General features: G+C 45.1%; 1 protein-coding gene and 2 long non-coding RNA genes across 3 annotated transcripts; 2 read left to right on the top strand and 1 right to left on the bottom strand.

Moving 5' to 3' along the window:
- The first annotated feature begins 3,318 nt into the window (after window positions 1-3,318).
- Window positions 3,319-5,106, top strand: LOC129604629 (uncharacterized). Its single transcript, XR_008695676.1, has 2 exons — window positions 3,319-3,775; window positions 4,563-5,106. It is a non-coding gene; the product is annotated as an uncharacterized LOC129604629 (long non-coding RNA).
- A 1,242-nt stretch (window positions 5,107-6,348) lies between these two features.
- asb6 (ankyrin repeat and SOCS box containing 6) lies at window positions 6,349-9,636 on the bottom strand. The gene is made up of 6 exons (XM_029160722.3): window positions 9,504-9,636; window positions 9,087-9,268; window positions 8,467-8,573; window positions 8,238-8,346; window positions 8,060-8,146; window positions 6,349-7,525 (listed from the first exon to the last, which is right to left on the bottom strand). Exons 1-6 carry the CDS (start codon window positions 9,611-9,613, stop codon window positions 6,810-6,812), a joined length of 1,311 nt encoding a protein of 436 aa, XP_029016555.1. The 5' UTR covers window positions 9,614-9,636; the 3' UTR covers window positions 6,349-6,809.
- LOC129604628 (uncharacterized) lies at window positions 9,589-11,719 on the top strand. Its single transcript, XR_008695675.1, has 3 exons — window positions 9,589-9,668; window positions 9,774-9,819; window positions 10,664-11,719. It is a non-coding gene; the product is annotated as an uncharacterized LOC129604628 (long non-coding RNA).
- Window positions 11,720-13,719: the final 2,000 nt, after the last annotated feature.

Raw genomic sequence — 13,719 nt, 5'->3', positions numbered from 1 at the left:
AAGGGTGTCCGACACGAGATGCGCGCGGACTTGGGGGAAACCCGGAGCGCGTGGTAGCTCTCCAGCGTCTGCACGAGGCGAGGGACGACAGCACAGTTCCTGCTTTAGCACTGCCATCATGCGCTGCACTTTGGCTTGTACAAAAACGGCCTGGAAACTTTTGCCATCTACTGCAAAAGTCCTTTCAAAACACTTGTCCGGGAAGTGTATATAAATAAATGAATTTATGAATAAATTATATATATATATATATATATATATATATATATATATATATATATATATATATATATATATATATATATATATATATATATATATATATAAATATATATATATATATATATATATATATAATTTATTCATTTATTCTGCCCTTGCTGTTTCACCAGTAGATACATACTTCTAATGGTAAAACGACTGGTGCTGTACATCAGTGGCGGTTCTGTGCATCTCTACTTAATGTTAATGTTATTAACAAACGTATGATTTATACTTTTATTCCTGTCCTTTATGTTTTAAAGCCTCAGATTCCTGTGAATGCGTGCCAACGTCGACTCTGTCGCTGCCAAGTCGTTTTTTTTTTAAAATTATTTCTCTTTCTGGCCGAGTGTCGGATGAGAGGATGGAGCCGCTCCGTGTCTGTGGCGAACAGGGTGCGGAGGCAGCTAGCTTCGCTAGCGTAGCTCGGCCGCCTGCAGAGGCTGGAAGCCGGGGGAGCGGCAAAAACAAGGCGGCTCCGGAGCTCCGACCGGAGGACGTCGCCCAAAACGCCGCCCTGCTCCGCGTGGACCCCCGCTGCGTTGCCCGTGGCCCATCCCTCACGTCGCCCTCGCGCTTTACATGCGGTGTAACCGTGCTATATGTGACATGTGCTGATCAATGGGCCCCCCGTTCTCCGTGGGGTAACGCTGCACCCCCCCCCCCCCTCCTCTCTCCTCCACCCCGTGCTTCTGACAGCCATCCCCAGCCCATTTACTGTCAAATGGGCTCCGCTCTCTTTGCCTGAGCTCAGATGCAGATTTATGCCAGAGCAATGCCAGTTCTTGCATATTAGATGAAAGCCTTGTTTGCATATACCCGCTCTCTCCCCTCCCGCCCCTCCCTCTCTCTTCGCCCCTCTTTCTCTCTCTTCCTTTTTTCCGAGGCGTCACTTTAATATGTATGCAAATGGGCTGCGCTCCACGGGCAGATATGTGTGGAGCCCTGTCCTGCAGTCAGAAGGTGTAGGAGAGATTGTGTTTGTATTTATGAGGCATGGGCCCTGCCGCTCTTGGGAGAGAAAACGCTGCGAGTAGTGTGGTGGAGGCTCTGCAGTGCAGTCAGAATGCAGATATGCCAATAACAGAGGTCACGCTTGTCGCTAATGATAAGAGGAGACAATTAGGAAAAAAAAGTAGAGCTGTAACATAAACCCCCACGTGCAGCGTCTTATAGACTCAAACTAGCAGGCAAACAAACAGACAAGTCCCCGTCTCCTCTCTGCTACGAACAGGCTGAGGAGGAGATGCTTCTGCTGGAATGTTCTCTCCACTGCAGCAGCTCGGCTCCTCAGCGCCGACCGACCTGGACGGGGGAGTGATTTGTGTGGGTAAAAGACCGATCTATTGATCCCGCGCGGCCCTCCAGGGGGCGGGCATCACTGTCAGGGGCTGAGGCAGAGGAGACAAGGTCGGGTCACCTGTAAGAAAGGCCCCCCCGACTCATCCGTCTGATGCCGCTCAGACAGGCCTCAAAAGCGCATGATCAGTAACGTCTCGGCAGAAGCAGGAACTAAGCGCTGTAATGGATGTAAGCGTTCCTAGACCGTGATGACCGCGGACTAATAAAGGCATTCTTAATTTGTGGTTTCAAATTAAGAGTCGCGTTCACCTTTGTATATTTAAAGTTTTGTTGAAAAAAAAAGAATGTTTTGTGTTACGTTCAAGTCAAGATACTAATACCTTGGCTTAGTGCCAGTCTGTGATCTAGACACACACACACACACACACACACACACACACACACACACACACACACACACACACACACACACACACACACACACACACTACTGTGTGCAAATCAAATGTCTGTTTCCTCTTCCTCTCTCTCCTCCCTCACACACACACACACACACACACGCACGCACGCACGCACGCACGCACACACACACACACACACACACACACACACACACACACACACACACACACACACACACACACACACACACATCCCCTTCCTCCATCATGAATAAACCATACTGTGTCTATGAGTCATATACCACCCCCACATCCCTCTCTAACCCACTCCCCCTATTCGCCGCTGCTAGAGTAAGAACACTAATTAACGTGATGGCTAGCTCCAGCTCCTGTCAGCAGCTTGTGGGGGCCTCTCAACCAGCCAGGCTCCACCAGGCTCTGGTTTTAGCAGCTCTCTCCCCAGCCACCATCTCTGGAGAACCGGGGCCCCTAATTCATATTCAGCCTCAGTCACAGGCACCTGGAAGCAGCCAGCACCAGCACACAACCCCCATAGCGTCTATCACCAGCCCCCCAGTCGAGCCCACCTCCTGTCAGGGCTGGATCCCCCCACTGCTGGTAAAACGCACACACACACACACACACACACACACACACACACACACACACACACACACACACACACACACACACACACACACGCAATTATTTCATTTTCTCAGACTAAAACCCAGTTGAAAAACGAGCACAAACCCAGCAACTCCATTTAGGAGGTGCGGGAGCTAGAAACTCCATCTAGGAGATGACACAACCCAACTGATGGGTTGACTCACCCAACGGTGGAGAGAGAACGAGCGAGGACGAGAGCGAGAGGAGCTGCGCGCCTTGGTGGACTGGCTCGGTAACCATGGCAACGCAGCCGGGAGAGCAAGAAACAGGAACATACAGAATCTGTTTCTGCTGAGACTTGCACATGTGGCACAGGGCTGCTTTTGCTCTAAGAAGAAATGAAGGGGAGGAGTGTGTGTGTGTGTGTGTGTGTGTGTGTGTGTGTGTGTGTGTGTGTGTGTGTGTGTGTGTGCTCGCAGGGGCCCTTATGAAACATACATGCCTGCTCCCTCTCTCACCAAAATCACTCGTCTGTGCTCGTCACTGAGTGAGTCACAGCTCAAATGATACTATGGTGAAACTGAAGCGCACACAAGCCTGTGTTTAGCGGCGGGCTTTTGTCTTCTGTTCCACATCCCGAACAAGGCGGGGTGAGCAGTGAGCAGCAGCGCAGCGAGAAAAAGATGAAAAACACTAAATATGGAGGCAGCACAAGGCCTAGAAAGGGAAAAAAGCCTCCGTCTCCAGTCATTGTTTTCGCCTGCTTTCCTTCCCGAGCCGCCGCCGCCGCCGCTCCCCTTCTGCCTGTCTTTTCTCTTTCCTCCTGCTCTCTCTTTCTACAGGCTCCGTCTAACCTCCCCCCCCCCTTTCCTCAAGGGAATAAAGGTCGTAACGCAAATGATTACTCAAACCCGAGTTGCCATAGAAACGCAGTCATGTGACTGGAGCAGGCATGCATAGAGCACAACAAAGAGGTGGATCAGGAACCAGCGCTGGGAAGAGCTGTAGCTCGCCTTACTGGTGCCTCGGCGCATTTCACTCAAATTCGAGCTTTTAAAAATAGGCGAGCAGCATGAAACGCGAAGGGGGGAGAGGAGCGGAGAGGACACAGCTGAAAGGAGCCGGGGACGAGGGGCTGCGCCGAATCTGGGCTGTAGCACTGCAGTGTGCCATATATTCTGCCATTCACCAGCATACCAAGGGTGTGTCCTATTCATCATGTCCTTCTCGGAGGCAGCGCTCAGGCGCCAGTTGTCTGGAATTTCTGTGAAATGGCGTCAGTTGTAGAAATGCAGAGGGTGGTGGATTCGCGTGTGCTTCTAAAACAGGAGCCGGCGCGCGGAGCGGGAACTTTTTTGACACGCGTCCCCCTCCAAGGGCAAAAAGCAGAGAGGTTGTAATGCTCCAACACGGCCAGATGCCATGAAACTTTGTGAAAGCAAACCTCCCGTTTGATATATACAGAATAGTGGATGAAGGAGCGTGAAAAGGAAATAATGAAGCCTCACAAACAGGCAACTTCGAGCCAAAGGACGTGTTAAAGGCTGGTCTGTGTGAACCAGAGGAGGAAGTGGCACCTGAAGCAGAACGAGAAGGTCGCCGTCCCCAACAGGATCCACTCATGCTGCGTCCGATCCACCCCCACTGAGATGAGACCAGCCAACCCCCCCCCCAGAACAAACACTCACACACCTCAACCCGAACCCGGGGAAAACGGCGCCTTCGCAGTCGTCCGAGCCAAACGACAGGACGCGGAACGCGGTGCGCGAAGGCCAGAACAGGCACGAGAACGAGCACGTTCCAGCGAGAGCCGGCTCGTGTGGCTCGTGGTATTAACATTCGTTTTGGTGCGCTCCATCAACACCAGCAGCGCAATAGGAAGCGGAGCATTTTTCTGTGATGAAGTCACCACATCTGTGGTTATAAACAGCGTGTTTCAATGTCTGCGCTCCCTTTAGCTCTTTTTCTGTCTCGCTCACACACCGACAGACGCTGACGAGGAACCGACCCGGAGACGCAAACACGCAGCGTGCGGGAAAGGGGTGAGCGTGACCCCTTCACCGACTCCCGGCCATTTCCCTTCCAAAGTCCAGCTCAACTCCCATGGGGCTTCGGGCAGCAGCTGAGTGTTCAGTGATGTCTGCAATTATCCCGTGTCTAGACAATGTCTAGTGGAAGACAAGGAGATGCACAGCCTGCGCTCTATAGAAGAAAAGGCCCAGAATAGACCAGTGTGTCTTTCAGTTGGTGACATGGTGGTGGATGAAAAGGTTAGGGCCAGACCAGGAACTCAGCCAACGGGCTCCAGCATTTGGGATTAGTCAAGAGGGTTCACATGAAAGACAATGCTGTCTGAATGATAAAAAAATGATTTAAAAAAGGGTTTATAACATTTAATAATTAAAATCAATTAAATAGAAGAAAAAGTGTTGGTTTTAGAGTATAAGGCAACGCTTCCATTATTCGTCCATAAACCTGCAGGTGATTGGTTGAAAACAGAAATAGTTAAGAAAATAAAATTGCTTGTGAAGAACTCTCACTATATAAATGTGTGTGTGTGTGTGTGTGTGTGTGTGAAACCTCTCAACATTCATACTGTTTGCTACGTATCAGATCAGTTTTACTTTGCAGAAACGTATATGTATGAAAAGAAGAATACTGTGGAAAAGAAAAAAGAGAAAGAGGCTCAACGCAGAGGTTGCAAGATTCAATGAGTTGCGGGGAAAGAAAAGGCAATGAGAGAATTAGCAGGTGTGGTGGGAAAGACCCATGGGCTTCAGGGAGAGAATAGATCAATAACTAATTTCAGTACTGAGCTTCACTCACACTGTTTTCCAATAAATGCTGGATGGAGAGCGCAGGCTTAGCCCTCCCCCCACTATCTCTGTTCTATCACCTTCTCCAAGCAAGGATTGAATTCTGGGGAGAGAGGCTGTTTGTTTCTGGCGTGGACTGTGCTCCTACAGCCACCGAGCAGTTTTAATGCAACCCAACGTTGCCTTTTCCATGTGCTCCCACAGCCCTTCTACATATGCTGTCTCTGTATCTTTAATGGGTTTTTTTTCCACTGCTCTGCCTCCTGCAACCCCCTACCTCCCTCTCTCCCTCCCTCCCTCTTTCCCTCATTCGACCAGGGCCAGTGTTGAGGTTTTGTCAAGAGTATGCAGGGAGATTCAGACAGACAGGAGAGTGAAGCGTGTGTCATGCAGGGCTGCTGCTGCTGCTGCTGAGGCTCTTCTCCTCAGAGGCTGTGACCTAGATAACCAAGAGGAGCTGGAGCGCCTGCAAGCCTTGGAGCCACTCCAGCTTCAGCAATGTCAGGAAGGGGTTAGTTGTGTAACACAATGTCCTATTTAGTTTGCTCATCACACACGCGAAGGCAAACACATGTGTAATCTATGGCTTTTCCATACCATCATAACCTCGGCGGCTCAGACAGCGCTACCGGAGACCGGCTAGGCAGAAATGCAGACGAGAGGAGCCCTAATTCGTCTGAATTTAAAGATAAGCAGTAGGACGGCTTGCTAGAACTTTCCACACCAACAGCCACTGCAGCTACATTATGTCACAGTAGAACCATGCAGACACCCGGCTCAGCGCTACTTTAATTTAGCATTCAAGCAACTAATGCTTGCTGTGGGAACAGAATAATGTGAATGTAAAGACGGAATTCTCCCCCCGGACAGGTAAGGGGAGGGTAACCAATTCTGACCAGCACCACCAAAAATGAATAAATAACAACAAGTTGAAAAACAGAATAATTGCAGGTCTACCCTTCTGTTATGCAAGTGTCCGGAGACATTTTGTTTTATTGGTCCAGCTTCATTATAAGCAGGAAGAAACAGAAACACCAGAGTACACATCACATTGAGGAGATAAAATATAGATGGACCCTACTGCGCTGGAACAACTTTAATAGGCTGCACTGTGCATAACTAAATTTCTGACCCTAACGTCTGAGCTACTTTAGATATGCAGGAGCAACACTGCCATCTGGTGCCTGTTGTTTTGCACTGCAGCTCAAGGCGTAGGGTGGCAACGCCAAGACTCATCTGCACCACAAAGTTACACGCAGTTGTCTGTCAGTACAAGAACATGATGAGGATTCAACCAAGGCCACCATGGTTAGGATTTAGTTAATATGAGCACAAATGCTTGGCAGCACTTAACACAAGTTACAGGTCTGTTCAGTCTTTGTTTTTGTACACGTAGAATAAAAGCCAGTGGCTTGTAGTGTCAGTGCTGTTTTTGTTGGGGCTTAAAGCAGTTCCACTCAGGCCTTAGGGTGTAATTGTTTTCAGGAAGAAGGAAGTCTTTCAGTCTGTCTGGCAAAGGCAAGGCTTTCACTTTTTCCTCCAGAGGCCAAGGCTGTAGGTGGCGCCTAACAAATGCCCTACAAAGGCATTGCAGAGTAGGAGGCCTTGATTCATGCTGCATTATTCGCTTGTGCAGGTCCAGCAGAGCCGCAGCGTACGGGTCCTTATCACGCACAGGATACTTCAGCCTGCTTGGCGGAGGCAACGTGGGGTTGTTTACTCTGACTAATTCAAGTAACACCTCAGCTTGCTCCAGGAGCTCAGTGGCTTGGCTTTGGTCAACGCACTTTGGCAGGGCCATTTGGAGGCGCAGGAAAAGGAGGCTGTACCCTGACCAACAGGAGTCGCCATGATGCGAGCAAACCATAGAGGTTCCTCTCTGGATGAGGAGCAAAGCCAGAGGGAAGAGCAGGTCAAAGTGGTCCAGGCTTGTCCGTATCAGAGAAGGCCGGTCATCATCTGTCAGACAGCTGGTGGGGTTCAAGCCATGGGCAAGCAGCAGCTCTGTGGTTTTCATGCAGAAGTTACCGATCTCAACAGCTTCGTCTACAGTGGCTTCCAGAATCTCTTCGACCAGGAACACAAATGAGGACAGAACTGTTTCTCCATTTTCAATAACATTGTTAACATCAGCACCTGTGTTGAAGAAGGAGAATGTGTGCGTTACAAAAATAGAAAAAGGTTACACCTTATTACACAGTAACTGCTATGTTATACTGTCAAACAAAAGTAACCAGGATGATCAAATATGAAACGATGATGTAGTCTACAATAATATATTTTGGTGTCTGTGTGGCAATTTAAAGATCATGGTACGCAAATTGTAAATATTTACAAAACAAATATGAACCGATGTGTACAAAACCCCAATATCAGGCTGTACTAGTGAGAAGTAGTAGATGTTTTTAAAAAAATCTCAGTTCCATCATGCCTGGACCACAGGATTGTTCTGCTCCATTTTCAGGTGCATTAACAGCCACCTGACTATATCTAGGTCTGATAACCAGATGGTTCACTTTGATCTCAAATGCACAAGGTGCACAGTGAGGAATACTAAAGACACCCATTTAAATGTAAAGGTTTAACCATGAACCTGTATAAGAGGGGTTTTGAATGACCATACGATGGCAGGACACAATGAGAAGATGAAGTGTGTTTCATAGTCAGTACCTCTCTCTAATAGAAGCTGGATGTTTTCGGTGTTGTGCACTGTGAGTCCATCGCTGCTGTCCATGGCATGGTGCAGGGCTGTTTTCCCTTTGAAAATGAAGCAACGGCAAATCATATCTAGAAATAAGTTGATGAAGGAATTTGTGGTTCAAGGTGGGACTGGCTGATATATATTTACCTTGTTTATCACCCGCATTCACATCAGCACCCAGTTCCAGAAGTGTGAGCAGGCAGGGGAGCCTCTCTGACTCCTCGCTAGCGAGATCCAAAGGACTGCTCTGATGAATCTATTAGATAAAAGAAAGGATAATCTACAGCTAGCTATAAAAAGATCTAAGAAAAATCCAATTAAAGCATAACAGAGCACATATGTATCTTTATTGATCTGAGTTAGACAGTTGCCTCACCCTGTCCCTCCTTTCAATGTCGGCTCCATGCTCAACCAGTAGCTTCACCATGTTTGGTTTATTCCTCAAAACTGCTACATGCAGTGGATTGTAGTATGACACTGGGTCTGAAGAACAGAAAACAAAACAACAAAGGCTTTTACATAATTTACTACAGAGGTATGATCATTACATTAAAAACAAATCCCAAACCTAAAACAAAGCCTTTAAAAATACACTTAGAAATGTTTCTTTATTTGCACCACATTGTAAAATAATTTGACAAGAAAACTGTATAAAAGCACATTATAAATAAACAAAGAAAAAAAAGTATACTTTAATTAAAACAAAGAAACAACAAAACCACTATAATATTGTTACTAAAACTGTTCTGGAGTTGTGTGGTGGTACAAACACAAGAGATCCTTTGCCACAGTGGCCATTAAACTGTACTAATGAATGAAGCAGCTTCTGCTATACTGTTACTAAGTACAGTCACTCCAAATGTACCACTGGCCTTCAAACTCTGACTTCAGAAACCATATTTGAGTTACAGTAATGTGCTGCCCATAAATTGACATTCCAAATGAGGAACCAGTAGAATAAGAAATTGTAAAGAACCTTCTCAAAGACTTAATCACCTTCAAAGTTTAAATCAGCTCCATAACGTAGGAGAATTCTAGCTGCCTCCACCAGACCGCGCTCAGCCAATTTGATGGTGGCATAACTGATGCCCTTCACAAACTCCTCTGAACGTGACTCTCGCTCCAGAAGCTCCACTAGAGAGCTACTCATATCGGACTCATCGTCAGGGATTCTGGCTCTGCACACACAAAAGCAGAAGGCACATAAAATGTAATGACTTCTGTGTTCTAAGCGTAAAAAACACAACTTAAAATCAAGCACCAACAATAAGAGACTGAGCTCTTATTCTCCAAAGCATCAAATATAGAATTATGTTCTTACCTTAACAAAACCATTCTGTTGTCAAAGTGACTTACGACTGCAAACAACTAAACCGTGAATCAATAATTGTGTATGTAGAGTTTTAATAGTACCTGTCCTCCTGCCCACCGTTTTCCTCCCCCAGTCCAACAACTGACATAACAGCGTCCACCAGCGGCTGATACTCATAGATGATCCGTCGAAAGCCATGGAGGAAAGGCATGGCTCCTACAGTCCTCACGCAGAAGTTTCCTGTACAAACACACGTAATATATACGGTCGGTGCTGCTTTGTTAAAGACGTCCTAGTTCAGCCTTTTAACTGGTTGACGTATAGAAGCCCAGTTGTATCAACGCCCCTTAAACTCAGCCTTATCTTTACAGCGCATCTGGAGTCAACGTTAGCTGGCTAGCTAATTTCTGTTTTAAGGTAAGAAAATAACACCTTAATGTCGGATATGAACTCTGTCGTCCCTGATTATGTGCATCACTCATTTATCCACTACATTATTAATTGAAATGCTTTCGAAAATGACCCGCAACTCACTCTGATAGAGACACCAACCGTCACTCGCCAAAACAGGAATCGACTACAATCAACGACATCCGCCTTGGTCCGAGGGTGTTTTTGTTCCCCGTTAAACCTAAATGTTAAAAAGGGTTCCGCCTTACGCTCAGTTTTCAAGCAAGCGTTAAACCTCACTGCAGTAAACAATATCTAACAATGTAAAACCAGCTGCGTAATGCAACCAACCTGTTTTTATTACATGACAACAGAGATGAGCAGCCCTAAATAATTTTGTAGTGTAATCTTTGTTGTTTAGTAAAAATTGATATTTAAATACCATAAATTGAATTGGAAGTCTGAAATCCATCATTTTAATCTCACTAGTGAGTTTTATTGTCTAAAATAATTTTAAATGAACTTATTTGTATAAGAAAATGGTTTACATAAGTACAAAACATCTATAGCATACTGGTTTTGGTATTTGATTTAACATGTGATTACACGTCCCACTAAAAAATAATGCATTTTCTATCTCCAGCTGTCTGCAATGGAAGAGAATTTATTAACTTGTGTTGAAAAACATTTGACTAAATTTAGAACTCTTACCTACAAAATGCAACCAAATATTTGACAACATCAACACAAACGGTCCGTTTTGTCCATATGGCAAGTGAGTGTAAGACAGCAGCCTTCAGACTTTTTTTTGACAACTACTCATTTATGCTGACAGCATCTGGTGGCTAACAATTGCCTTTGTCCTCTTTAGCAAACAAGCCCCTGCCATGCCTGAGTTTGGTGACAGATGGCTCGCTTTGAGAGCCGCCCAGGAGCGCTCTCTTACAAAAGATGTCATTTCTTTACACAACTGTGCGTTTGATTCTCAGCACGAACATACTGTATGGTAATGACATTGCATTTAACACGACATATGCAGTTGCATACATACTGCTGAGCAAGACACTTTAGTTTGAGAACAGCAGCAAAATGAATGAATTATTTTCTGTTTGACTTTTAAATATGGAACATTTGATGGGTCTGAGCCTGAAGATAAAGTAAAGTGCATTTTGAAGTGATTTAAAAAGCTGCTGCATTGATTTTATAGTTTCGGAGATAGTGACAAAAAAGTTAGTTAATTGGAGCTAGATCTGCGTAAAATTATGTTTACAATTTTTATTTCAAATTTTCTTCTACAGTATAATATATAACAAATTCAGACACAGTCAAGTGTCAGTATTTGTCAGTTTTAGTTTTTCTTCAGATATAATGCAGTGTTGTGGAAAGGACACACTCAGAATGCTTATCTTCATTTCATTACTTACGGGCCTGACTGTGGAGGCAGTAACCTGTTCTGAATGATTGCTGACCACACGGGGGTTGATTTAAACTCTGTCTGTAGGTGGCAGCACAGCCGTGCAAACGACAGCCTGCAATCAAGGGCACACATCTGTTCCTATACCGGACATGGTCGAGTGCATGGATTTAAAAAACTGAAACCATAACCAAGACATCATCTAAATGCAGATACAAGCTCTAATGCAAACAAACAATACCACCACAGACTGTTGTCTGTGCCAGATTGAGTGCACTTCCTCTGAAGTGGAGAACTGAACAAAGGCGTTTAATCAGAATTTGATTAATTCTAATCTGGTTTCTTTCAAAGCAATAATTTCCTTGCTACTCGATCAATAAAGCATTGCTCCTTGAATGAGTTGCGGTCTTCTCGGAATGATGAAGTCTCCTTTGTTATTTTCCACGCACACTCAATTTACCCTTGGTTATCCAGCCACACTCTCATGAATAATGTTTTTATCTCCCCTTTTACAAACCTGTCAGTGATAAGTTCCAAGGTCTGCGTCCACAAACCTGTCGAGGTTCCCTAGTGAAGCAGAAAATCTCCTTTTCCTGTTCGGTAGTTAATTTACAATTGTGACCACAAGAGCATCGTGTTTCTTGTCAGACAACGCTTACAGCAGATGGCGAAACACAGCCGGCCTTTACCGACAGAAAACCAGCCTGCAAGCCGACATATTCCCCAGCTCTCAGACTTGTTGAGCTTGAATATTTCGCTTCACGAAATAATAGGAAATGCCTTGTTATTTACAAAAGCGTTACTGTGATGATTTATCAGGCTGTTTTCATGTGTTTTGGCTTCCGTTCCCTGCTGAGCTTTAAATCCAAACACGGCCCCTTAAAGTCACAAACATTTCACCTTGATAGAGTTAGTGAACCACATCTATTACTGTATGTGATGAAACCACTCAGCGGGATTATGGGTGTCGAAGAGTAATGATGGTACTTAAGAACAAAGCTCTATCAAAAATGTCACCCTGTTTGTCCATTCCCGGCCATCTCATTTTGAGCTGGATTGGACGATGGGGGGAAAAGAGGGGAGATAACCACAGTTCCATTCCCATACCTTTCACCAGTAAATTGACTCTTTATTAAATTTAGGCCCCATCTATCAATACAAAGAACAGTATCGAAATTACTTTGTTGGCCACAAATCGTTGGCAATGGATTGAGCCTCTCTTGAAGCAGGGCCATCATTTATCTGGTTCACATTTCCTCCTGAGCTGAAAGGAAGCAGGACACAATAAGACTTTTATTTGTTCCCAGGGTGATATATATGACCCCCCTCAAACTCTGATTAAGAGATTACTACAAGAAAATAAGAATCTATTAAACAGTTAGACCTGGCGTCCTTTGTATTCCTCTATCTTTGTCAAATAGTGCTGTCGGGAGACCTGGGGGGCACGGGAGTCTACCAGCACAAAAAGATTTACGTAGCTACGAAGCATTGCAAAGCTGTGTAATTTGTCTCGGGAGGCTGATGCATAAAAGAGAAGTTAATTACTGTGCATACAAGGTACTTTTAAGATGTAATAAAACCAAACACACACACACACAGAAGTCTACGGTTTCCAAAAACACACACACACTTGGGTGAAAGGTGACAGAATGCCAGCGTTGAAGGTGACTGAATTGATAATAGAGTGGAAGGATGCAGCGGTTTGGTTTCCCTCAGTTTCATACCAAGAGCTGGAATTATCAGACCAGCGGGTCTGGGCCCTAATATGCTTTTGTGCTGGCAGCGAATTGCAGAGTGAAGATTGTGGATGGAAATAATCATCCCTTTTAAAGGTCAGGGGAAGTTAAGCACACCCAAAGTAGACCACGACACATCCTGGCCGATAAGAAATAACTGTCTGTGTAAGGAAGAATGAGAAAAGTTCACCTTGTCCCATTTATACTATCGTGATTGCTAAACTGTCAGTCAAGTATAATGACGTGTACGCCGTCAACCCAACTGCTACTGAAGCTCCTTTCTCCAGCCAACATACTTTGAGACTAACAGAATAGAGCGTTAATGTAATGATAGAGGGGTCACTGCGCCTCGATAGCACTTCAACACTCGTCTTGAAGCTGGATGGCTTTTAAAGACTGGAAACATGCACATGGAAACACTGCAGAGGTGGATAGAGCTCCTATTACCAACATAAGGACTATTTATTATGTTGAACACTTGCTTTTTACAGTTTGGGGCAGAAAACCATGAAACATTTAGGAAATACTGAAGAACCTTAGCATTTATCTGAAGTTGTACAGTATTTCTGCTCATCGACAGGTTGTGCACTGCAAATACTTCTGATATATTCCTCTGCGTAAGAGGAACAGCTGTTGTTTGTATTTTACACATTCCTGAATTCATAAATGATCATGAGAACAGTCGTGATGAACCAAAGCTGTGGACTCAAAGGCCTCAGAGTGAGGGAGTTATCACAACATCTGAATGTTTAACCATTAGCACATAAACATAAATTT

Source organism: Betta splendens, chromosome 9 (genome assembly GCF_900634795.4).
Source record: "Betta splendens chromosome 9, fBetSpl5.4, whole genome shotgun sequence".
Taxonomy (NCBI): domain Eukaryota; kingdom Metazoa; phylum Chordata; class Actinopteri; order Anabantiformes; family Osphronemidae; genus Betta; species Betta splendens.
This window is presented reverse-complemented; position numbering and strand designations above follow the sequence as displayed.

Coding starts and splice junctions, on each gene's coding strand:
- asb6 (XM_029160722.3), bottom strand. CDS start 9,613: ATGCCTTTCCTCCATGGCTTTCGACGGATCATCTATGAGTATCAGCCG. Junction 8,347..8,466: donor ACATTGAAAGGAGGGACAGG/GTGAGGCAACTG, acceptor TTTATCTAATAG/ATTCATCAGAGCAGTCCTTT. Junction 8,147..8,237: donor GAATGCGGGTGATAAACAAG/GTAAATATATAT, acceptor TCATTTTCAAAG/GGAAAACAGCCCTGCACCAT.